Genomic DNA, 27,455 nt, shown 5'->3' with positions numbered 1-27,455 from the left:
TTAACTATTAAAATTGTACACAAGGAAATTAGGGGTGTTGCAGTACTTGGTTGCAAATAACTTGCCATCTGGTGTTGGGTCAGAAAATGCTATTTCATTGGTGCTAAGAAAACAGCCAAACATGAAGCAATTCCTAAAAAAGAGAAAAAGATAATTTAACAATAGAAGCAACTTAGTATTCTGATTAAACACTAGTATAATTTGAGTAAATACTCTTGACCAAATCAACCTTATTTCTGCTAAGCGAGAAAATGCCTTAGATTTCAGAGATGGAAATCTAATCGTATTTCAAAGATGAGAAAATAGGTCCAGAAAAAATTAAAGGGAACCACATAAAAACAGAGCTGACTTTTGGCTGTCCCTAACAATGAACAACTAATGTGAGATTGCTAGTGCTAATTAAAAGCCACATATAATTAAAGTAAAAAATAAAAATAACATCACCAATTTTAACAGTTACTATTTTTCTCAACTAAAATGTACAATAGAGAGCTTTGAGAAAGCAAAAACAAATCTGCATGTTGAGTACAACTCTTTCGGATCCTGCTCAACTAAGATTAAAAGTAAAAATGATTAAAGAGTTCAACCACATTGAGGAATGTTCTATAAAATAACTGGCCTATACTTTACAATTCTTCAATGTCATAAAAGACAAAGGAGGGCTGAGAAACTTCCAGGATTAAGAAAGATGATGATTAAAGAAACATGATAACCAAATGCAATGTGATTCCAGACAAGAAGTATATGCCGCAGTGAAGGACATTTGAAACAACCGATGAAACTGAAACATGGACTATCAACATTACATCTTCTAGCCAGGTGCAGGAGTATAAACCTGTAATTCTAGTTATGTGGCAGGCTGAGGCAGGAGGATGGGCAAGTTACTAAGCAAGACATTGTCTAAAAATAAAAAGAGCTGGGAAAGTAGTTCAGTGGTAGAATGCTGATCAAACATGTATCAGGCTCTGGGTTTGATTCCCAGTGCCAAAACCAAACAACCAGATACATTTGAAAAAGCAAATGTGGTAATATAATAACTTGATAAATCTGAGCAAAGGTATATGAGGGGGACCAGGTGTGGTGGGAGATGCCTATACCAGCAACTCAGGAGGTTGAAGCCAGGGGATTCCAAGTTCTAGACCAGCCTTAGCAATTTAGGGAGACCCTGTCTCAAAGCTAAAAAATTTAAAAAACTAAACAGGGTTGGGTTGGGGGTGTAGCTCAATGGTATAGTGTCCCTGGGTTCAATCCTCAGTACCAAAATGAAAAACAAAATTAAAAATACACAAGGGTTCTTTTCACTATTCTTGATACTTTTATTTCAGAATGAAAAAAAATTAAAGAATTAGATTCAATTAGAATATGTAAGCATTTAGTACACTAACTATAATTGAACACAAAATTTATTGCTAAACTTCTGTGAGGACTCAAACATATTGTCACCTGTATAGATGAGAGAATTCAGTCTGAGGCTTTTTACATGCAAAACTATCAAATATGTTATTTATACCTTCAATTCAGATATGAGAAAAGATATTTTTCCAAATGAATGTTTTCTAGCTCCTGTGAGGGCATTTCATTTTTATTAAATATTCCTTAGACAATATTGCCTTGTTACTCAAAGTATGATCTACAGACCAGCAACATTTAGCATCACCCAAAGGCTTAATAAGAATGCAGAATCTCAGGCCCCACTACATACCTACTGAATTATAGTCTGCATTTTAACATTCCCAGGCAATTCATATGGATATTGAAAGCTAAAAAGCATTAGACTATTGTGCAGTGGAGGCAGGTTTGATTTTGGTATTCCTCGTATCCAATTTATCTATCACTTAAAATAAAATACAGGTTGAATATCCCTTATCTGAAGTGCTTGGGACCAGAAGTAGTTCAGATTTCATGTTTCTGGATTATAGAATATTTGCAGAGATATTGTTGAGCAACCCTAATCCAAAAACCTGAAATCTAAAATGCTCCCAAATCTAAAACTTTTCAGATATTACTTTTTACTTTAAAAAGTTTCTCATTTTAGAGGATTTCAGATTTTAGATTAGGTTTCCTTAACCTGTAAAGGAAAATCATTGGTTTGCAACTATCAAAATTATTATAGACACCCAATTTTCTAACTGATCCTTCTATAAATGTGTGGTTCACTAGGATTATGGCCCTTGATGGAATCATCATAGTGGTTTGCTTTTCATTCCTTAAAAGTGGCATAGTACTCAGACCAGGCACACTGGCCCACACCTGTAATCCCAGCAATGTGGAAGGCTGAGGCAGGAGGATTGCAAGTTTGAGAAAAGGCTCAACAACTTAGAAAGACCCTGTCTGAAAATAAAAAATAAAAAGGACCTGGGTTCAATCCCTGACACCAAAAATTTAAAAATTTAAATTTAAAAAGCAGCATAAAACTCAAAAGGTTTGAATAGAGCTCTTCAAAGTGTGGTTGTTGGTTTTTAATCTGCTATCTATCCATGAGATATATGTAGAAGAAAATGTTTTGAAATTCATCCTTCTTATCCAGATTAGGTAAATTAACAATAAACCTAGTCTGTCATGTTAAAACCTTAAATATCAATTTGCAGGGTTAAAGGGTTTGCACAATTCAAAATGGAGAATCACTAATTTAATCTTTTATTGAGGTATAATTCATATACCATTAAGTCTCATACTTTAAAAATATATAACTATGAGCCGGGCATAGTGGCGCATGCCTGTAATCCCAGCAGCTTGGGAGACTGAGACAGAAGAATTGAAAGTTCAAAGTTCAAAGCCAGCCTCAGCAACAGTGAGGCACAAAGCAATTCAGTGAGACTCTGTTGCTAAATTTAAAAAAATACAGAATAGGGCTGAGGATGTGGCTCAGAAGTTTACTCCCCAGTACAAAAAGACAACTCGGGTTTTCTGTAGTCACAAAATTATTTATCACCACTATATAATTCCAGGTCATTTTTTATCCCCCTATATCCATTTGTATACATTCTCCATTCACTCTTCCCTTAGTCCCTATAAACCAAGAATATTTCATGTCTCTATCGATTTGCCTATTCTAGCCCTTTTGTGTACCTATAATATAAAGTTCAGAAAACAATCAACACGATGTTTTCAAGGTTCACCCATGTTGTACCATGAACAAGTTACTTCATTCCTTTCCATGGTTGACTAATAAATACTGCATTGTTATTGTATGGGATATGCTTCGTTCCCCACTGATTTCGTTGTTTATACTTATTTGGCTATTATGAATAATGCCATTATAAACCTTCCCATACATGGTTTTGTGTGGACATATGCTTTCATTTCTCTTGAGCATATACCCAGAAGAAATGCTTGGTCATAATAATTGAACTTTTTGAGAAACTGCCACTGTATTCCACAGCAGCTGCATTACCTTACATTCCTACCAGCAAGGCACCAGGGTTCCAACTTCCTCCACATTGTCACCAACACTTATTTTCCTTTTTAAGAGAGCCTTTCTAGAGGGTGTGCAGTGATATTTCAGTGCTTTTGATTTTGCGACTTCTCAGATGTTAAGTATCTTTTTACATTCTTATCAACTATTCGTATTTCTTTTTTGAAGAAATGTCTGTTGGAATCTTTGACCCGTTTTTAAACTGCCTTTTCATTGTTGCATGGTAAAAATTCTTTTTATATGCTGGATAATAGATCCTTAGTAGAGAAAAGAATTGCAACTTTTTCCCTCTCATTTTTGTGGGTTGTCTTGCTAATTCCCTTTTTAGTTATAACTTTAGTTATAGTTATTAATTATAGTTATAAATTAGTTTAGTTATAGTTATTAATTACCTAGACACATGTAGTCAATAAACATATGCAACTTCTGTACGTTTTAAAATTTCCATTTTGTTTATATCAACTATATTTATTGAAATGTGATTTTGTATCAATTGAATCTAATAAAAATTTGATCTTGTATTTTCTTCCTTTATTCAGTCAGTACCAGGGACTGAACCCAGGGCCTATGCATGCTAGGCAAGTACTCTTCAACACTAAACTACACCCCAGCCCATATTTTCTAATTTTGTTTTTCCATTTCATTTTTCTAGCAATCGATTTTTATTTTATTTTATATAGTCTTGGGTCTGTGATATATCAAACTAGTCCTTTATCATAGGTAGTTTAAAAAGCACTAGCCTGGAATGTTGAGTATCTAGTATTTTTTCCCAGGTTACTTGATGTAACCTGACTTTGATAGTATAACAGGAAGTGTTTTGCCAACATCCTTCCTTCTGGTTCATGAGCCAGTATTTCCTAGTTCTAGGAAAGCTAAAAATCCAAGGTTCAAAGTTAAGATTCAATTTATGTTTTTCTTACCTGACAGTATCCACCAGACGTCTTGCAATGCGCTTTCTTCTCTGCAGTTTGAAAACCCAGATTCTACTTATCCCACAGACTGCAGGTTCAGGCACATTTGAACATTGCCAAGCTCTGGGACATTCTTTAGAGTTTGAGGATTCTGGGCCACTTGGTTCAGACAAGAGACGGAAGGCCTACAATGATATACAAAAGCATCTATAATTAAAAACAGATGAGCTTACATTTCTTTAAAAAAAAAGAAAAAGAAAAACCTCCTGCCAGGCATAGTGGTACATGACTGTAATCCCCAGCATCTTAGGAGGCTGAGGCAGGAGGATTGTGAGTTCAAAGCCAGCCTCAGCAAACTTGGTGAGGCACTTAGCAATCCAGTGAGACCATCTCTAAATAAAATATAAAAAAGGGCCAAGGATGTGGCTCAGTGGTTAAGCACTCCCGAATTCAATCCTCAGTTCCAAAAACATTTTTATAAAACTAAAATTAAAAAAATTCCTAAGTATACCAAAACAAACCTAATGATATGAAGTTAATCATGTCTCCATCAAAAATATTTAAATCATTTGAATGTGTTAAATTCCTCTCCATTTGAGTCACAATACTTGCATGAAAATTCCTTCTTTTTGATTAAAAGCTCTGTAAAATCCAAATTTCTGAAGCACATAAAATTTCCCAATCCTCTCCATGCTAAAATGTATATATGATAGCCTAAAGAACTGAAGATTTTCACGTGCTAACTCTGAAATTTGGTTACTATTTAAATTTTGAAAAACTTTTTATTTGAAAATAGAGATCCACAAGAAGATGAAACAGCAGTATAAAGAGGACTTATGTATCCTTCACCCTATTTCCCCCAATGGTTACATCTTCCATAACCAAGAAATTAACAGTGATACAATGTGTGTATCTTTTTTTATTGAGTTAAAAAAAATAAATGACAGAATGCATTACAATTCTTATTACGTGTATACAGCACAATTTTTCATATCACTGGTTGTGTATAAAGTATGTTGACAATAATTCCTGTCTTCATACATGTACTTTGGATGATGATGTGTATCACATTCCACCATCCTTGCTAATACCAATGTGTGAATATCTATTCCATTTCAAAGATATTATATTCATTTAGCCACCACCACAATCAATACACAGAACTACTGCATCGCCACAACTGTTCCTCTTTGTAACTCTGTAGAATCATATCTACTTTTCCCTTCCACATGCCTCACTCATTCCTAGCATCCACTAATCTGTTCTCCATCTCTATAACTGTTATTTTGAGAATGCCATATAAGTGGAATCATACAGCATGTGACCTTTTGAGATTGGCTTTTTTAACTCAGCCTAATACCTTTGAGATCCAACCCATGGTTACACATGTCAATAGTGTACTCTTTTTAATTGCTAAGGAACATTCCATTGTATGGATGTACCACAGGTTTTTTGTTTTTTTTTTTTTTTAAGAGAGAGAGAATTTTTTAATATTTATTTTTCAGTTTTTTCACAGACACAACATCTTTATTTTACTTTTATGTGGTGCTGAGGATCGAACCCAGAGCCCTGAGCATGCCAGGCGAGCACGCTACCACTTGAGCCACATCCCCAGCCTTTTCGACTTCTTTTCTACCTAGTACTGGAAGTTTTAGGCAGAACAATTAGGCAGAAAAAATAAAGACAACCAAATCAAAAGAAGTTATTTCTGTTTGCAGACAACATGATCTTTTATATAGAAAAACCTTAAAGACTTCTCCAAAACACTGATAAAATGAAATTACTACACACAAAATCAACATGCTAAAATCAGTAGCATCTCATTTTTACAATAAGAATGAACTATTTTAAAAAAAAGAAAACAATCCTATATACAATGATACCAATAAAACTATAATACTTAGGAATAAATTTAAACATGGGAGTAAAAGAACTATATACCAGAAACTACAAAACACTAATGAAAAAAATTAGAGAGGACGCACATAAGTGGAAAGCTATTTCATGTTTATGAATTTGAAAATTATTAAAATATCTATATTGATAAAAGCGATCCAGATTCAGTGCAATCCCTATCAAAATTTCCAATAGCATTTTTCACAGAGAAAGCAACCCTAAGATTCACAAGGAACCAAAAAAGACCCTGAATAGCCAAAGCAATCTTTGAGTAAAAAGGGCAGTGAGAGGTATCATACTACCAGATCTTGATATATACTACTACAAAATTATAGTAATCAAAACAGAATAATATACTGGCATAAAAAAAAAAAAGGCACCCAGGGCTGGCTGGAATTGTGGCTCAGTGGTAGAGCACTTGCCTAGCCTGTTTGAGGCCCTGGGTTCGATCCTCAGCACCGCACATAAATAAAATAAAAGATCCCTTGACAATTAAAATATATACAAAAAAAAAAAAAAAAAAGCACCCAAACTAATGCTAATGGAACACAACAATGTACCCAAAAATGAATCCAGGCATTCACAGTCAAATGATCTCAACGAAAGTGCCAAGAACATACAATGGAGAAACGACAGTCTCTTCAATAGATGATGCTGGGAAAACTGGATACAAACATGCAGTAGAATGAAACCAGACTCTTACACAGTATGAGTCAACTCAAAATGGATTAAAAACTTAAAAAATCTGACATTGGTCTAGGCAATGATTTTTTGGATATGACTGCAAAAGCACAAATAATTAAAGTAAAACTGGGTATAGACGATTACTTCAAACTAAAAAGCTTATGCAATGCAAAGAAACAGAGTAAAGAGAAAACATACAGTTGGAAGAAAACATTTGCAAGCCATATATCTGATAAGGTGTTAATATCCAATGAGGAACTCAATAGCAAGATAATAAACTGATTATAAAATGGGACAAGAACTAAACAGATATTTCTGAAAAGACATACAAATAGCCAGCAGATATATAAAGAAATATTCAACATCACTAATCATCAGGGCAATGCAAATTAAAACCATATTCATACATGTTAGAATGATAAAAGACAAAAAGATGCTGGTCATGGTGGCCCACACCTGTAACCCCATTTACTCGGGAAGCTGAAGCAGGAGGATTGCAAGTTTAAGGCTGGCCTCATCAAGTTAGTGAGACCGTTTCAAAAAAAAAAAAAAAAAAAAAAAAGGACTACAAATGTAGCTTAGTAATAGAACACCCATCAATTTGACTCTCAGTACCACACAGCCACAAGACAAAAGATAATACACCCATCAATTTGACTCTCAGTACCACACAGCCACAAGACAAAAGAAAACATGTTCACTGCTGGAGGGAATGTAAACTATTATAGCCACTACAGAAAAGAGTATAGAGATCTCAAAAAGGAAAAAAAAGGACTACCATGACAGTGATCCCATTTCTGGGTACACACCTAAATGAAATAAAAACCATATGTCAAGAGATATCTGTATTCCGAGATTTCTGAACCACAACTTTACGCATACCAGGCCAAGACATGGAATCAACCTATGTGTCCATTAATGAATGAATAAGGAAAGAAAATGTGGCGCGCTCACACACACATTGGAATACTACTCAGCCATAAACCAAGATGAAATCCTGTCATTTGTGAAAACATGGGTGAATCCAGAGGATATTATGCTGAGTAAAATCAGTCAAGCAAGACAGATATGTATGATCTAATTTAATGTAGAAATCTAAAAAAGTTCACAGAAGCAGAGTAGAATGGTGGTTGCCAGGGGCTAAGTGGTAGGGGATGGGAAATGTAGTCAAAGGGCACAAAGTTGGATTTAGTCAAGATGGGTAAGTTCTGAAGATCTATGGTATATCATGTTGCATGTAGTTAATGTACACCTGAAAATAGCAAAGTAAGCAGATACTCAATGCTCTCATGAGAACATAAGTGAGGTGATGAAGTTAACTGGCTTGATTTAGCAATTTCGTAAACTGTTCATCTCTCAAAACATCAAATTATATGTTATAAATATATACATTTTTCATTTGTTAGATATATCTTAACAAAGCTGATGAAGGGAAAGAAAAAATATAAACCAGCCATTTTTCTAAAAATATCTAACACAAAGAGAGACCATATGTTTTCTAGAACACTGCTACCCAGTATCTAAAGATTCTAATTAAGGGGCTGGGGTTGTCGCTCAATGGTAGAGCAGTTGGTAGCAGGAGTAGGGCACTAGGTTTGATCCTAAGCACCATAGAAAAAAGAATGAATTACAAAAAAAAAAAAAAAAAAAAAAAAAAAAAAGATTCTAATTAAGGGCCAGGTAATAACTTGGGTCTACATATTTGCTTATCTAAAACCACTATACTTTATCCAGTATGGTAATGACTACATGGATATACTTACTTACCCTGCTTATATAAGGCAAATGACAAATATAATGTAAATAACTTCATTTATCCCCATGGTCAAGGAAATTTTTAATAGGAAAAATCAGGTAGCAGTTGAAAGGCTTAGAGACTTCTCAACTACTTTATTTTGCTCAAAAATTATGCCAGTAATTTAAGATATACCATACCTGTTTGATGGGCTCGGCAACTAAACACCCAACGACTTTCTTTTCATCAGATACAAAGAGGAAAGTTTTGGTTTTGTTGGGACACTTGGGAACAACTTGCTGGAAGCCCAATTCATGATCAGCAAGTTCTTGGACATCTTCTACCTAATGGTGTTAACAATCAAAAAGGTGAATTTGTTTTAAAAAGTACAATAAACTACATATGCTTATCTATATAAAATGTATGTTTACTATCATCTTAGCCTTTTTTATCTCTATTTCCTAAATTTTATCCTTCTCTCCTAAATTTATACCCTCTCAAAATTTTACTATCAATTCATATGTCTGGTACTTCAGCAATAGGGCTTTAAGAACCTATTTAAAAAACACTTTCAGCAGAAGTTCAGAATTCTGGGGGAAATAAGGAGTAGAAAGCACCCAAACAGATTTGTTTTAGCTTTATTCATTTTTTGTATTGGCCAACACCAACCCAAGAAAAACTGGTAATAACAACATAAGAAACAGACTTGGGGCCACTAATTTCAACACTGAAAAGCTTAGTTAATTTTTCACAAGTAGATGATGAAGATAAGAGATAAGTTGTAGAACTTTATGTGGTTTCTTTAATTCCAACTGACATTCCTTTATTTATCTTGTATAAACCCCTATTAAAGTCATTTTTAACCTATGAAGTCCCAAGTTTTCATTCTGTGACCATTTCAATGAAAATTATACAAATGCATTAAAATAGGTTGGAAATCATAATCTAGAGTTTATTATATAATTTATTAACAATAATATTAATATCAGTAATACTAATGAATACTATCACTAATCACACACCTATTACTTTTCTCAAAGGAATAGAACTCTAAAAACAAATTTATTTCAAAGTTACCATAGGTGTATATTTGCACTCAACTCAGGTTTTTTAGGAGTTCCATAAGTGGGACAACGGAACATAATGGGTGAAGCATGTACCAAAGAGGCTTACCCACCAGCAAAGTGGTTCACACTTCAACAGAGATTAACTGTGTGGGAAGTGAGGGAAGAAGAATGTTCCACACCTTTCTGAGAGCATAAGCTGGATCATGTGGCAGGACCAATACAATCTTCCCATCCCAAAACTCTGCTACTACCCGTTCTTTTTTCCAGCCCTGTCAAAGGGAGAAAAAAAAAAGTTAATTTGTGAAAACAAAAGATATTAAATAGTTTGACCCAGAGAGGATAGAATGCCAAATACCAAATGATATAAAAAAGGATTAAATCTAATTAAAAGTAACATACTCAAAAGAAAGATGCTTACAACAAGTGACCTCAATGGGCTGATACTCTGTTGGGAGACCATGAATATTATTATTATTATTTTTTTTTTTAAAGAGAGAGTGAGAGAGGAGAGAGAGAGAATTTTTAATATTTATTTTTTAGTTCTCGGCAGACACAACATCTTAGTTTGTATGTGGTGCTGAGGATCGAACCCGGGCCGCACGCATGCTAGGCGAGCGTGCTACCGCTTGAGCCACATCCCCAGCCCGATGAATATTATTTGTTAGAACTAAAAGCAAAGCCAAATGAGAGCTCTTGATGGGATCACAGAGAAAGAAATGCCCAATCACTCAGGGTGGGCACATGGGCAGTAGGCCAAGCTGAGTTCTTTTTTTTTTTTTTTTTTTTTAAAGAGAGAGTGAGAGAGGGGGGAGAGAGAGAGAGAGAGAATTTTTTAATATTTATTATTTTTTAGTTCTCGGCGGACACAACATCTTTGTTGGTATGTGGTGCTGAGGATCGAACCTGGGCCGCACGCATGCCAGGCGAGCGCACTACTGCTTGAGCCACATCCCCAGCCCCCCCAAGCTGACTTCTAAGGGAAGGTTTAATAAGAGTCTACTGGACCGAGGAAAGACAAATCTAGACAATAGAGGCTCAAGTTCAAGTGCTTTCTCCTATCAGCAGCTCAGCACAGATCTCACCCAATGCATCTTAGTTAGCTTTGTAGAAAGGGACACCAGCACTTCACTGAGCTGCAGAGGCCCACTTTTTAAATCAGGAATTTCCCATCCTTACATTTCCACCTAAGTGGTTCTGCCCCCATCCCTGTAAGTGTGTAGAACATTACAGGGTGCATAGTGCTAGTCATATGTCTTACACATATTCCCTCAGTGAATCCTATCTTCCTTTCTCACATATGCACAACAATGTCTTTTTCTGCCCTTTTACTTGACAAGACCAGAGGCTTACACACTTCAGTCTTAATCTCCAGCTGTGCTTTAGCAGATGGACCCAGCGTTTATCTCAACAGTATTATTAAAGCTATTAGGCACTTGACAAGTTTTTTTTGAACCTTAATTAAGATTTCAGTAAGCATAATGGGGAGGGTGGCCATTTCAAGGTAAGATCACTAACCAAATAAACAAAGGTACTGTTTAATGTCATTGAAAATCCAAGGCTCTGAATTGTCTAATATAGTGATTGGCAAACTTTCTCTATGACAACATCAGATGTAAAACAGAAAACAGCAGTGTTGTGACTGAAAGTAGAATATTTAGGATAAATTTAATTAAAGATCCACATGTAGAAAACTACAAAACCTTCCTGAAAGATATAAAAGACATAAATCAATAGAAAGGGATATTAAGTTCCTAAAGTGGAGGATTAACCACAAGAAAACAACATTAGTTTACCAATTTCAATCAAAATCCCAAAAGATTTTTTTTATTTGGGGATAACCTGATAATAGGCCCATTTTATAATTTGGAATAGGAAATGTGTAGGAAAAGATGACATTTTTAAAGAATAAAAAAACACTTACCTGGCCAGACATCCAGGGTATGAAACTACATTTAAAAGAGTATAGGACTAGTACAAGAACACTACTAACAGACCATTTATATATAGATTAAAGGAGACATTGGCAATTAGTGGGAAACATGAACTAACCTAACAATAATGTTGGCACACTTAGCAATCCTAAGAAACAAAGGTATGTTAGGATTCATCTTTAATGCAATGTCTTAAACATTCCCAATGGATTAAAGATCTGAATAATAGAATTTATAGCTAGAGAAGTATTGTAAGAAAATATAGGAAAATCTTTTCATGAATCTTGGAACTGACAATGACATTCCTTATTTTTTGGTCCCTGGGGATTGAACTCAGGGACCCTCAGCTACTGAGCCATATCCCCAGCCCTATTTTATATTTTATTTAGAGACAGGGTCTCACCGAGTTGCTTAGCACCTTGCTTTTGCTGAGGCTGGCTTTGAACTCCCAATCCTCCTGCCTCAGCCTTCCAAACCACTGGGATTATAGGCATGTGCCACTGCACCAAGCTGAGAATGACATTTCTGACTTAAGAAATGCAGGTCAAAATAAAATCAAGTAATAATATTTTCTTATATATGCAAAAAATACCTCTGGAAGATATACAGATGAAATTGTCAATGTTGGACCCCTGCAGATAGGGGACCAGTGTACCTAGAAGGAGTAGGAAGAAATACTGTTAAATAAATAGACTTTTTATCTTGTAAATTTTGAACCACGTGAAATTATTACTATATCAAAAACATAGTTGAGCTAGTCATGGTGGCACACACCTGTAATCCCAGTGGCTTGGGAGGCTGAGGCAGGAGGATTGCAAAATTCAAAGCTAGCCTCAGCAAAAGCAAGGTGCTAAGCAACTCAGTGAGACTTATTTATAGAAAAGAATCCTCTGGCTAATGTATAGAGAGCAGATTATAGAGGGCAAGAATTTAAACATATATAGAGAAAGATATATAGATGCACACCTACACACATTCTCCGTTATATATTATATACACATGTATAGGAAAAGCTGAGGCCAGGTTAAGGAGCACCTTAACTGCTGGTGGGAATTTTCTTTTTCTAAAAGTATGAAGAATCATATAAATCTATGCATTAAATTATTCTGGGCCAGTGTGGTGGTGCACACCTGTACACCCAGCAACAAGGAACCAAGGAAGGAGAGTCACAAATTTGAGGCCAAACTCTGCAACTTATCAGGACTATCTCAAAAAAACAAAAAGGGCAAGGGATGTTGCTCAGTGGTAGAGCAATCCTGGGTTTCTGGGGGGAAAGGAAAAAAGGCAACAGAGCAGTAGGAGGACTATGGAATCCAGGGAGGAAGCTGTTTCAATAAACCCAGCTCCCCCAGAGTTCCTCCTGCCCAGAATCCCAATGACAACAAATAACCTAAAAATATTATAAAAGCATGAACTATTGTGTGTCAGGGTGGTAGGGGCACTCGTATTTGACTAGTAGTGGGTACAATCACAAAGATGAAGCCAAAGATAGGATATGTTTGAACTACAAACATGCTTCATAAAGAGGTGAAATTGCCCTCTCAAGAGGGAAAAAAGGGGCTGGGGATGTGGCTCAAGTGGTAGCGCGCTCGCCTGGCATGCATGCAGCCCGGGTTCGATCCTCAGCACCACATACAAACAAAGATGTTGTGTCCGCCGAGAATTAAAAAATAAATATTAAAAAATTCTCTCTCTCTCTTTAAAAAAAAAAAAAAAGAGGGAAAAAAGCCTGGAGAAGTTGTGGAAGGCTGTTTTACCAAGGTTTTCTATAAAGAAGAAATTGCCACATGAAGAGGGAGAGGGGCTCTCCTCAAGTTTTATATCTTGACTGTTGAACTCTGCTCAGTAGTCAGGGATAAGGATACAAAGTGCTTTTACTACCTAGGACAATGCTCACCTTAGACTGGTATTATAAATTTGAAACTGTACTATTAAAAGCTAACTTTAAGAGTGGGATGTAGCTCAGTGATAGCACATCTATCTACCATACATAAAGCCCTAGATTCAATTCCTAGCAATGGGGAAAAAAAAAAAAAAAAAAAACTAACTTTTTAATAGTGCCAGTCTCTCAAATTTTACAGATAAGAAAACTGTAGACAATGAAATATTTATTGACATATAGGCCTTTCAATATTTAATGAATAGAAATGTCTCTTTCAAACCAGTTTACTTTCAGAACAAATTGAAAAGAGTTATCTTTGACTCACTGTATATTTGATTCCCTCCAGAAATCTGTGGTGATACTGGACATGCTGCATTTCATCTTCTGGGTTGGAAGCAGTATAGATCATGCCACAAGATTTACAAATAGTAGCACCAAAATGTTTCTGACCTGCATCCTGCAATAGAAGCAGGGGAAGAAAGCAAAATAGAATGAAGAGACCTAAAAACACAATAATCTCATCAAAGTCACAAAATTTTCTCTTTGAGTGGACAGTGTAAAAATCACATGATTCTTTACTAGACTCAATAGTTCTAAGGAGTAAGATTAAGTTACAGAACATAGCTAAAATGAACAATGAATTTTTTTTTCTTTTTTTGATACTGGGGATTAAATATAGGGGCACTCCTGGCAAACTTTCTCTATGACAACATCAGATGTAAATATTTTAGATCTTTCAGGACACACATGGTTTATTACATACTCTTTTTCCAAACCTATAAAAATGAAACAACTACTTTTAGTTCACAGGTCATGGCCTGTGACCAGTTTGCCAAGCCAAGATCTAACTCAACGTACCTATTCCAATTAAATTTTTTGTTGATCAATAATTTTTCTTAATTGGGAACAACTCATTCATCAGCCTTCTACTAAAATACTAGCATTGCCCAACACTATCAGTTCAAGTTTATTGACAAGCATAAATGTTACCACTAGAACAAAATTGACATTTACAAAATTCAGAATATCTATAACCCAATTTACTATGCTAAGATAAAAGTATAACTTTATGTTATACATGCAAAAGCCACATGTGAGAAGCTTTGTTTCAAATTTACTCACAATGATAAGCTGGGCATTTGTTTCTTTATTTGCATCTCTGGTATTCAGATTTTTCTGTGTGTTGGTCTGTTTCAAGAAATCAGTACAGCTGATGGATCCCACAGAAGACTGTTCTTCAGCGAGAGATCTTCAAATGGTAGGTTGATAAATATTACATAAAGATGAGAAATGCACTCCAGGGAACAGAACAAGTAGTGGAAGTTTTAAGACTTAAATCTTGGTTTCTAACATCAAGCCCAAGGAACTTTTCTCACCAGTATCAGATGCCATTAGAGAATCACTTTGGAAATTGACTTTACCTTGCTTTATCAAACCGAATACTTACCCATGTAAGAATAAAGAAATCCCTGGGGTACCATAGCAAATAAGTGGATACTAAAACTGAATCTCATGGACCAACAAGCAACCAGAATCACCAATGTATTAGGATCCAACAACTTTTTACTTGGGTACTCTTCCTCATGATGAGAGCAGTGTCCCAGTACTTGGAAATTTTAAAGAAAAAGAAATTTTATTTTTAATAAATGTAATGAAGCTATCTTTAAGCACTAGGGAAGAATGTTGGGATTTGGCTCATAAGGCCCTCAGACTAAATCCCACAACCAGATAGATACATTTTGGTTGTTTCATATGGTATTCAAAGCTTTGGATTAGCCACCCGTATTTTAAAATCTAGAGAATTCACTTAAAATGTATATTCCCAATATTTAAGATACTAAAAGATCACTAGTTCTCTATTCCTTTAAAGAATACACTAGTCTGGGTGTGATGGTACATGCCTGAAATCCCAGTGACTCAAGAAGCTGAGGTGAGCCACTGAGATGATGATGGTTATGTTAAGCTGTGCATTCAATTGTGTATTATACCCCTGCTGTCCTCCTAGGCCTGCTACTTTGGAGTTCTCCCGGGGATTCCTGGAGAGTTCGCATTGGTTGGGGAAGTGCAGGAGGAGGGATTTTCCGGTTGGTGGTTGCTGGAAGGGCTGAGTGGGGGGTGTTCGAGGGAGTTCGGGCAATAAAGGAGTTCCTGTTTTGAACCTGCAAGCGCCTCATGGCGGCTCCGTTATTTTGTGCCCAGCCAGACTGCGGCAATTTCAAAGTCAACCTCAGCAATTTAGCGAGGCTCTCAATAACTTTGGGAGACCCTATTTCAATAAAACAAAAAGGGTTGGGGATATAGCTTAGCGGTAAAGCATTCCTACGTTCAATCCCCAAAATTAAAAGAAAACAAACAAACAAACCTACTAGTTGGAATCAAATAGCACTTGTACTTTCAAATGAGGAATGCATTTTCCAGTTGGTCCAGATTCCTGCCCAGCCTGGCAAGGTCTATAGGTATTGAGTTTGTAATCTTTGCCTTTTAATGAAAGGATTCTGGTTTCCCAGGGACCAAAAGGTATAGAAATTGTCAGAGAAAAGTAAAAGTAAATTGTAAGGGGGAAAAAAAAGAAATGCCCAAAGCAAAAATGTTCAAACAAAAAAATTGACAAATAAGAAAATGGAAAAAAAACACAACTATTTAAGGCTTATTTAAGTCAAGCTATCTTGTTATCATTTGAAAAGGTAAGGTTTTCAAACTGATTGTGACAAACCTATACTAACAAATTAATTTTACGTTACAATCAGTACAGACACACAGCTAAAAGAGTTTCACTAAATACACTTGCTATAGAGATACAGCATTCCAGTTAAAAAATGCTGGATATGACACTCTTAAGAGGGTGTGACAAAAGACTAAATTGGTTGCTACCCACAGTATGAAAAACATTTGCTAGGTCAACGAGGTTAGTGGCTTTTGTGCCTTATAAAACCTTTGCTATGTAGTTCTCCTTGGCCCTTCATGCATGATTGCAATCTCTTCACTTCTGTCTTAGGAACTGTATTATATCTATTGTATGTATTTATTGACCTTATTATATTTATTTGTTTCAACACTTTTTCTCTTACAACCATAATTTCCTTGATAGCAGGACCATATTTATCTTTACATCTCCAGAACTCAGAATAAGTTCAATGACACATAGAATCTTTCTAAGTGTTTGTTAAATGAACAAATAAAACAAAAATAAAAAGACAATAATGTGAGACTATGTACCTGGAGAATCTATAATCTACCCGAAGTAAAATAGATTAATCTATAAGTAATTGCTGAAATCTGACATTTTGGAGCCTACCAAAAAAGTAATTTCACATGATTCAACCAAGAGTATCCCAGTAACTCTTCTTGCTAGATTAAATTACTTTTATCAGCTGATTATGATAAAGCTTCCATCTTCAATGAGTCATGAAAGACGACAACGCAGGTAAGAAAAGGAAAAGGTGAGAAAAACTAAGAACATGACCTTTGATGGGGAAAAGTTGCCCACCCACACAAATCTGAGGCAATTTAAGGTAAGGTGCTCTATGGATAGAAGAACTTAGCTAGGAATTTCCTTCCTTAACATCTAGTTATTCATCATCAAAACGAGAGAGAAGAATCAAAGCCGCTTAGGAAGAGGATGTCCAGACTATAAGAAACTTCTTTATTCAGAGCTCTTGCCCTATCACGCTCTCTACCCACGCATGCCTTTCCTCACTGCAGTCTTTAGATCTGAACAGGACAGTAAAAGTTTCAGCTAAGATTTACAATAGCAGTAAGGTCTCAAGTTACTTACTCCTCTGGCCAGTCATCTATAAAATGGGACAATAATGGTTCCTATATTATGAGGTTGTAAATGCACATTAAAATTTTAGTGACTATTAATCTATTGTTACCTAGGGCAGGCAATATAGGCTAATGGGATTTTGATTCAGACATGTCTTCTAGTCCTAGCTCTAGCACTGAATAACTGTGCTATTCACTAAAATTTGTGGCTTAAGTACTAAAATTTGTGGCTGAAATTTCCTCAGCTAAAAAATGGAATTAATAACAGTATTTACCTTTTAGTTTGTTCTGAAACTAATAGATATGAACAACTTATTATGGGCCCCATATTATATAATAATATTAACAATTATTATTATTCAAATCTATAAAGACCTTTTCCATCTCTAAACTCTAAAATCTTATGAAACTTCTAAGAAGCTGATTTCATTTCCTGTTCTTGATATTATTCTCCTATCCCCTTAACAGTGAAGAAAAAGTACTCTCCAAATTAAATAGCATAAGAAAAAAAGACTTGTACAACTAATAAAACTTGGATCAAAATAAGAACAATTTCTACCTTTTTGTATTGACTGAAGACACACTGAAGATGGGATAAACATCGGACTCCAGAGAAACTGGCAAGGAAAAAAAAAGGGCAAAAATGTGTATTACCAAATAAAAATCAAAGCATTAAACCCTAAAATTTTAAAGGTTAATAAAACCAAAATATTCATGTTATTTAACCTCAAAACTTAACCATAATAAAGATAGTATGTACTGGCAAAAGGAGACAAATAGATGGGTCAAAACCGAGAGACCAGAAATAGACCCACAAATAGATTCAACTGATTTTTGACAAGGAGGCAAATAATAGAGAAAGGATAGTCTTCAACAAATAGTGCTGGAATTGGATGTCTGTATGCAAAAAAAATCACACATACTCACATCTTATATAAAAATTAAGTCAAAATGGATCACAGATCTCAATGTAAAATACAAAAGGGTAGACTAAACCCTATGGCACTGGACTAAAGTTGGACATAGCAATATGAACTCATGCTAATATGTACAGATGGAGATGATAGAATCATGGGTATGTATCTTTTCTAGTTCCGTCTGCTCAGCTGGCCTAGAAACAACAACACTCTAATAGCAACAAGCACACGAGAGTCCAGATCTTGGTTTCTACCACTGTGCTGCATCTCTAGCCCTCAGATCTTGGTTTCTAAATACCATTCTCCAATAAAAGTAACCAGGGTTCTGTGTGAGAACTTGATGATTCCAGTGCTGGGGTGGGCAGGAAAAATACAAGAAGAGCCTAGTATCTTGTAATGTTTAGAAAAAAGGAAATGCTCAAAAGACAAAAATATAAGACATGCCAAAGAGAACCACGCTGAAAAGATCCCAATGGCCAAAGATGAATAATTTGAGCCCTAAAATAAATAATGTACTAGATTTAAACCCCAAATGTAAAATATTCATGAATATATAATGACATATATCCACAAGTTTATTTAAGTGATTGAATATACAAATTGAGAAAAAATAAGCTTCCTTACAGTAGAATTTCAAATAGTATACAGTTATTTTAATCCCCACTGCTTCCTGAAAGGGGAGCCTAGACTTAGTGACTAGCTTTCAAAGACTAGAGTATGAAAAAGAAAAATGTTACAGAGGAGAAACCTGGCAAACATGACCTGAACCTGGTGATAAAGACTAATGTCACCAGTGATGTCATGTGGCTATCATGTACCCCTGATATGCTGGTAAAAAGCAAACTTTAACCTTGCATTGAAAAACAGTGCTCCGGTGAAAATGGGAGTTCATAACCCACTTGAATCTAATGTATGAAATATGATATGTCAAGAGCTTTGTAATGTTTTGAGCAACCAATAAAAAAAAAAAAGAGAAAGAAAAACAGTGCTCACTCATGCTCTACATATAAGGCTAAGATAGGCAAGTCTGACCTACTCTGGTAAGTTACTTAACCTAAGTCCATTTCCTCATTTATAAAATGAGCATAACAGAATCTATATCCTAGGTTTGCAAGAGAATACAATATTACACTCTAGTTACTGTAGTTAATTGTTGAATACTTTGATGACTTTTGCCATATCCTTTTCTATCTGTAAGATCTTTATTCACTAAAAATTTTTCTTTAAATTGACTTAGATAATATACCACAAGTAATTTATTTATTTAGTTATTTATTTTTTGAGAACCAGGGATTGAACTCAGGAGCACTTGACCACTGAGCTACATTACCAGCCCTATTTTGTATCTTTCTTAGAGGCAGGGTCTCACTGAGCTGCTTAGAACCTCACTTTTGCTGAAGCTGGCTTTGAACTTGCAATCCTTCTGCCTCAGCCTCCTGAACTGCTGGGATTACAGGCATGTACCACGATGCCCAGCAAGTAGTTTACTTTAAAAGAAAAATGTATGAATATTATAAATAGAAGACATTTTTCTGTTATATCTTCTATTAATTTGGGGCAGGGGGGAACACAGAACTTTTACTAAATACTGTCTAGGACATATTCAGCACTCAGTAAATACTAGTTTTTAACTTTATGTCTCAGAATTATAACGAACAATTATTCTATGTATATTAGATCTTCTAAGGGATGTTGTTACAGATTATATCTTTATTTTATTTCTTTTTATGAGACATTTTCTCACTCATCCAACATGTCTACTTTTAGTATTTTCATTCACTTTCAAATCTATAGATATAACCAATGAGATGAAATTACCAAAAATGCTAATTAATTTCTCTTTCTTTTCCTTTTTTTTTTTTTTTTTTTTTGGTACTGGGGATTGAACTCAGGGACAAGTAATTAAAACTTCTAATAAATAAAAACTCAGGGGATTACAGGTGTGTACCACCACGCTGGACTAATTAATTTATTTATATTCTCATAGTTTAGTAAATACTGTTTAGCAATGTCACTGTAAGTTAATGAGAGGGTTTCAAAACTAAGAGGAATTTAAAATCTCTTACTTTAAGGATCCCTTCCCAGATCACATAGCTAACAAGCACTAGACCTAGATAAGAGCCCAGGATTGCAGGGTCATTTCTATGGCTTAGTTCTGCACACAACTAGGCCTTGATCCCAGTTACAAAAACCAAACTGTTTTACTCCTTTCTACTATTTTGGGTAGAAGACAGGGTATGATTTTATTACCCCACCCTGCAGAGCGCAAGTAATTTGGCCACAGTTGTTTAGTATTCATTTTTTTTTAAATCTATAGTTTTGACTTAAAATCTCCCGTCTCCTGCTTTTCAAAACACACTGTTTCTACTAGACCACAGAAACACTGTACTACTAGACCACATAAAATAGAGCCAGAGAGAAAAAATAAAAAGATACTAATAGGAGGCACATTAGGGGAAAAAAAACATCCAGAAAATATTTTTATATGAATTTCACATTGACACATATAATAAAGAGTTAATACAAGTATCTAACTCATCTGAAAAATTTTCTTACTTACCTGTCTTGTTCTCACCAAGAGAATCTTCTGGTGAAAAATGCTTATTTTCATCAAGTTTATATTCCTTTGAAGAAACTACTTCACCTAATGAATCCTGAAAATAATAAACAAGTAAAAAAGTAAAGAAAATCTATAATTCTTAGTTGTTTTCTATAGTGAATGGATCCTAACAAATGTTTGTAAAAAAAATTAGTGCATTATGAATTGCATTGCATAAAGTGATTTTTAAGTCTTCAATTTTCAGTCTACATATCACCTTTTTAAAAGTCAGAGTACAGGGCTAAGATGTAGTTCAGCAGTAGAGCCCTTTCCTAATATATGCAAGGTCCAACATCAATTCCCAACATCACACACACACACACACACACACACACACACACACACAAAAAAAAAAAACAAATAAAAAGTCAGAGTACACATATTGTAATTTGTTTTCCTTGTCAAAAATGTAATATTCTCTCAGATAAAGATGGATGTCTTTTTTGGTACAAGGAATTGAACCCAGGAGCCCTTAACCACTAAGCCATATCTTCAGCCTTTTTAAATATTTTATTTAGAGACAGGGTTTCAAGGAGCTGCTTGGGGCCTTGCTGAGTTACTAAGGCTGGCCTTTGAACTTGCAATCCTCCTGCCTTAGCCACCTGAGCCACTGGGATTACAGCTGTGCCACTACTCCTGGCCACCCAGATAAAGATGGCAGAATAAAAATTATAAACCACACTTCCATAATAATAAAGTGAAAAGTATTAGTAAAATGGCAAAAATTTCTCCAGAAGCCACTAAACTGAAAAGGTACAACTTTTTGTTATTGACTTTAAAATGAATAGCCAAGGAAAGAAAATAACATTGTGGAGTCACTGGAGAGGTTTCTCCCACAAAGGTTCCCACTTTTTGAATAGTAGCACAGATATGGTAAAGTAGAAAAAAGCCTGACAAATTTTACTAATACTAATTTGGAGAGACTTAGGGAACATAAAACTTGTGGAGGGGAGAAAAAACTCTTGATTAAAGCAGAACTCTTACTCAAAACCATAGTATCTCAGCAGAGGTAGAAAATCTATTAGTTTGCCATTTCTTCAGGCTCCATAATGAGATGGGGGAAAGGAGATCTTTATACCCTTTCAGATTTGAATCCTAGCAGTGGCTATTTAATGAAATCTTAAGAGACAATAGAGCCCAGTTGTACAAATTAAAGATAGACAATATTCCAGCTTCTCAGACTTCTGAAAACTGAATACCCAGTCCCTTACAGTGAAGCTCAGAAAGAAAATAAATTTTATCAGTTCATCATAGGAAAACTGTCAAATCTTCATAATAATGTAGATAGCAATCAGTGGGAGATGGGTAAGGAAACTGCACTCTACTTGTTTTGTTATATTGAGACCTTATTAGTTGTACCCAGAGTTTTTAAAAAAATGAAGGCAAACTTATATATAGTGAAATGCATAGGTATAAAGTGTACAGTTCAACAAATATTGATAAACTTACAGATCTATATAACCAAAATCTACACAGGGATATTTTGTTGTAGAAATAGAACATGAAGAATTAATGGAATTAGATTGTCATGGCTTAGCCAACATATCATCTCACTTAACAATAAACTTTTTTTTTTTTTAGTATTTATTTTTCAGTCTTCGGCGGACACAACATCTTTGTATATGATGCTGAGGATCGAACCCGGGCCACTCGCATGCCAGGTGAGCGCGCTACCGCTTGAGCCACATCCCCAGCCCAACAATAAACTTGACAATACTTAAGATTGACAAGAAGAAACATTTATAATAGGGATTACAAATTTAAATGCCTATAAGGGCAGCAGGTAACTGAAATTGATAGCAAAACTGTATTGACTGGCCAGGCATCATGGTGCACACCTGTAATCCCAGGAGCTCAGGAGGCTGAGGCAGGAGGATCATGAGTTCAAAGCCAGTGTCAGCAAAAAGCAAGGGGCTAAGCCACTCAAAAAAATACAAAATAGGTCTTGGGTTTAGCAGTCAAGTGTCCCTGAGTTCAATCCCAAGAACCAAAAAAAGAAAAACACAACTGGAAAACTAGACTGATTTAAATATATAATACATACACTGACAGTGAAGGGAAATAAAAAACACTATCTGTCAAAGAGGATGAAATTCAGCTCTGAGAGATTATTGTCATGTAGAAATGAGAAATCAGAAATGTTTTCTTGCATTTAAAAAAATTTGAACGAAATTTTCTTAATTACATAGTCCAAGCAAAACATCCATGGGCTAGATTTGATCCACAGGCTACCAATTTATAATCTTTGCCACTGAGTTTTGAACTATGGAATACTACAGGAGATAAAAAGTGAGGTTGAACTTGAGAGGAGGCAGTGAAGATGACAATGATGAGACATGGATTAGGGAGGAAATGACTATGAGTTTGAATTGCTGGTAAAACATATGATCCTCACACCATATGGACATTATACAAGCCTATCATTTCTTCAGCTGCAAGGGTTGAGCTAAGTATAAATGACAAGGCAGACATGGAAGCCCTGAATTGGGAGACAGCCTTTCTGAAGGCTATTGCCTGTAAGTTTTGGCTCATCATATTCCTATTAGATAGCACAAATCTATACTACCGGTGTTAATATGAGAAAGACCAAACAAAAAGGCACAGAATGGCAACTGTGAAAACATAGTATACATAAAATAAACAAAAATTGGCTGGGCATGGTGGCCCACACCTTTAATCTCTGCAGCTCAGGAGGCATGGGAGGATCCTGAGTTCAAAGCCAGCCTCAGCAAAGGCGAGGCGCTAAGCAACTCAGCAATTGAGTGCTGCTGAGTTCAATCCCCATATCCCACCCTCCCCAAATAAATAGATAAACCAAAATCCATCTATAGATCAACAGTGATCATTTCTAGTTAGTAGGACTATTGAAGGCTCTTAAAAAATATACTTTCTGTACTTTAAAATTTCTAGAGTAACCTACTTAATCAATAATGAGCTAAAACGAATAAACAAAACCAACATACTTACACTTTAGAAAAACATTCCCTGAAGCAGAATAAGGGATGTCTTATCTTTCCCACCCTGCCTCTAAATTCTTTACCCTATCTATCTGGCTTCATAAAAGCAGCCTTACATCCAGCAACTAAGGAGGCCAAGGCAGGAAGATCTCAACTACAAGGCCAGCCTCAGCAACTTAGCAAGGATCCAAGCAACTTAAGTAAGACCCTGTCTCAAAAAAAATAAATAAAATTTTGTTTAATGATGTCATTATTTATAATGAAATTTTGTTTAAAAGGCAGTTTTTAAAAGTGATATATTTAGCTTTCTTTACCTTTATTAATTCCTCTTCATGTTTACTTTTTGCACTCAGCTCCACATTCAATTTCTTTTCTATTAACAAGCACTTTGGCACTTGACTTTTCACAAAAGTTTTTCTTTCACATACAGTCTCTACCTCAGACTTTTTAATCACTTCTGGTTTATTTTTTGGGGTGAGTTCCAGTGATGGCTTATTTTCCACAGGCAATTTTCTAAGAGAAAGTTTTTTTCTACTAACAAAAAATGCTGCTCCACCCTGGAGTGTAACTTGTGGTTTTATTTTTTGGCTTAGAACCCTAGGAGTATTTGGATTATTTTCAGCTAAATAACAATTATTCTCTTTTTCCACAACTGGCTTATAGGACATCCGATTTTGCTTGGAATGCTTAGCATTTCTTGATATAGGCTTGATGTGCTTATAACTTGGTTGATACTTAGCAGTTAAACTCTTCTGTGTTTTCTTATTCTTCTTCTTGGTGCAGATTGGTTTTCCCTGTATTTTTTCTGTCATTCTGGGAAAAGATTTATCTTCATTATTAGTTTTTAGGTAAGTGGATCTACTCTCTCTTACCAGCTTTCTCTCCAGTGGATTAAGATACCACTTATCTTTATTGTCTTTATTGTAAAAAGATACAGTGGGTACAGCAGATTTAAATGGTGAGCTATGACTTGCAGATGGCAATCTGTTTTTTTTAATTGTCTTGAGTGGACTTGAAATGAAATGGCCTTTTTGAGAAAAATATAGCTTTTCTTCACTTTCATCACTGTTTTGACAAGTATACTTTTTACTAGGTGATGGCAACAGATTTTCTGTAAAGTCCATAATTAACTTCTTTGATGAAGATAATAAGCTATGAAAAGAAACAAAGTCCATTTGTAAGTTCATTATTTTGCTTCAAAACTTATATAAATTTACTGATAAGTAATATTTCTATGTATAGGTCATATCAAAAATAATACATCTCTCTAAGCCACTCATGAAGACTATTAGTTTAACAGTAGGAGTCTTAAATTCTGTGTTTATCAAGTATTCAAGTAACTTCCCAAAGGTACTAATAATGTTCATGAAAACAAATGTTTCCAAAAAAGCTTTGATATGTTCCAAAATCAATTTCTATGTTTAGATCATATAAATTATAGCCCATATATTTTACTTAATTGGTGATCAAAGACTCCCCAAATGATTATTTCTCTGTAATAAGCAATCCCTGGCATTTTCTGTGGGGAGTAATTTGTATCTGGTATGGCATGTAGTTGAGTACCAACTACAGTATTCCCCTCTTATATCAGGGAGATGCATCCCAAGTTGCCTAGTGGATGCCTGAGACTACACATAACTAAATTCTGTATATACCATGTTTTTTGGTATACACACACACCTATAAAAATTTATTGTATAAATTAGACACAATAAGAGATTAACAATAAAAAAGGACAATTATAACAATATACTATAATAAAAGTTATGTGAATGTGGTCTTTTCCTCAAAATATCTTACTGCACTGTACTTATCTTTTGCATTTAATATTTTCAGACAACACATGATTACAGATAACTAAAATCTTGAAAAGCAAAACCAGACACAGCAGGGTGGGTGGATCACTATATACAGACTTTCTGGCACAGTTTACAGATGAGCCTCTCTACTCTATGCAAAACATTATGTTCCGAGTGAATAGAAAGGAGGCCAGTTGCAGTGCCCCAGGCCTGTAATCCCAGCAGCTAGGGATGGCGGGTTCAAAGCCAACCTCAGCAACTGTGAGGTTGCCCTAAGCAACTCAGTGAGACCCTCTCTCTAAGTAAAATACAAAATAGGGCTGGGGATGTAGCTTAGTGGTTGAGGGCCCCTAAGTCCAATCCCCTGTACTAAAAAAAAAAAAAAAAAAAAAAAAAAAAAAGAACTGAATAGAAGTGAACAATGAAATAAGAGATTTACTATACGTCTTAGCCACAGAAAACAGCATTCTTCTATTCTCTCCAAAAGAACCAAATAATTCACTTAAAAGTTTACTGTATTTTCAAACTAGAATTAGAATATAAAATACTACTGTAACCAAAGAGGCATTTTAATAACAGAATTAAAAATTTAGGAAATAGGAGAACACAAGGTCAAGTTTTCTTTTTTCAGAATTTCTATGCATAGGATGAGACTCACCTGTCACAGTTCACAGAAGGCCGATTCCTCTTCCTTGGAGTAATAGTTGCCATCTTAATTGAATTCCTAAAAGCAATTAAGTCAATGCTAGTAACCAAATTCATCAAATGGGTATAACAATCACGTCAAAATTAAATTTTAAAAGGCTGAAAAAGGGCTGTCAGAGGTGATGCCTGTAATCCCAGTGGCTGGAGAGGCTGAGGCAGGAAGACCTTGAGTTCAAAGTCAGCCTCAGAAACTTATGGAGGCACTAAGCAACTCAGTGAGACCCTGTCTCTAAATAAAATACAAAAATAGGACTGGGGATGTGGCTCAGTGTCCCCGAGTTCAATCCCCAGAACAAAAAAAAAAAAAAAAAAGGGAGGTGATGGTCTAGAAAATCCAAGAAACAGATTTTTTCCCAAGGCAAATTACGTCTAAACCATGAATTTAAAGACAAATTACTTTAATAAAGTTTTAAACCATAAATTTTAAAAAGAGTATATTACACGACAGTAAGAAATATTTTTCACGCTGGAAAATGATCCTACCAAATAGAAAAGACTTTACTCTAAATCATGGCACTTTCCCCCTTAATTCACCTAATTAGGTGACCTTCCCTGACATTGCTCTCACTCCACCCCCCCGCCCCCCGTTTATCTAGTTCTCTGTTTCCATTGCACAGTATACTCCTTTAATATTCCATTTAGCCCATTTTCCTATTAACCATCTCATCAGCCTAAGCGTTCAATGAAGGCAGAGACCGACTGTCATTTTTCATCAGAGCCCAGCAGGAAAATGAGTGAAGTCAGCCCAAGAATTCGGGAGGCTGAAGCCTCAGATTGGAGGCCAGCCTGGGCAAATTAGCAAGGTCCTCAGCACCACTTATTGAGACCCCGTCTCAAACTTTTTAAAACTTAACAAGGGCTGGAGGTGTGGCTCCGTGGTAAAGCGCCCCTGGGTTCAATGCCCACTACCCAGGGAGGGGGGGAGGGGTGGTGAAGCCTAACCCTCCCCCAGGCTACCAGCTGAGGGGACCCCCGCAGTCCTGCGGTGAACTCCTGCGGTGAACTCGGCAACTGACGGCACGCTGCTCAGAGAGCCTCCCTCCCTCCCCTCCCTTTGCCTCATGCAGAGCCCACCCCCCAAATTACACCAGCGAGACTTTAGAGCTGGACAGAGAGAAGGACCGGGATCCGTGGGACGCACGCTCCGGGGAGCCCCGTTCTGGGGCCGAGAGAGGGAAGGTCAAAAAGAGCC

The 27,455-nt window shown here is 35.7% G+C and overlaps 1 protein-coding gene across 1 annotated transcript; it reads right to left on the bottom strand.

Moving 5' to 3' along the window:
• On the bottom strand, positions 1-27,455 carry ESCO2 (establishment of sister chromatid cohesion N-acetyltransferase 2; the record flags this gene model as incomplete). The annotated part of the gene is made up of 11 exons (XM_081269301.1): positions 27,350-27,455; positions 26,217-26,282; positions 24,074-24,911; positions 20,764-20,857; positions 17,846-17,903; positions 14,644-14,770; positions 13,847-13,978; positions 9,888-9,977; positions 8,842-8,985; positions 4,336-4,511; positions 1-133 (listed from the first exon to the last, which is right to left on the bottom strand). The coding sequence occupies exons 2-11, from the start codon at positions 26,267-26,269 to the stop codon at positions 1-3; spliced, it is 1,845 nt and encodes a 614-aa protein (XP_081125427.1). The 5' UTR covers positions 26,270-26,282; positions 27,350-27,455.

This window comes from Spermophilus citellus (genome assembly GCF_964194105.1).
Source record: "Spermophilus citellus genome assembly, chromosome: 16".
NCBI classification, from domain to species: Eukaryota; Metazoa; Chordata; class Mammalia; order Rodentia; family Sciuridae; genus Spermophilus; species Spermophilus citellus.
Note: the sequence above shows the minus strand (reverse complement) of the source record. Positions and strands in the feature narration are given on the sequence as shown.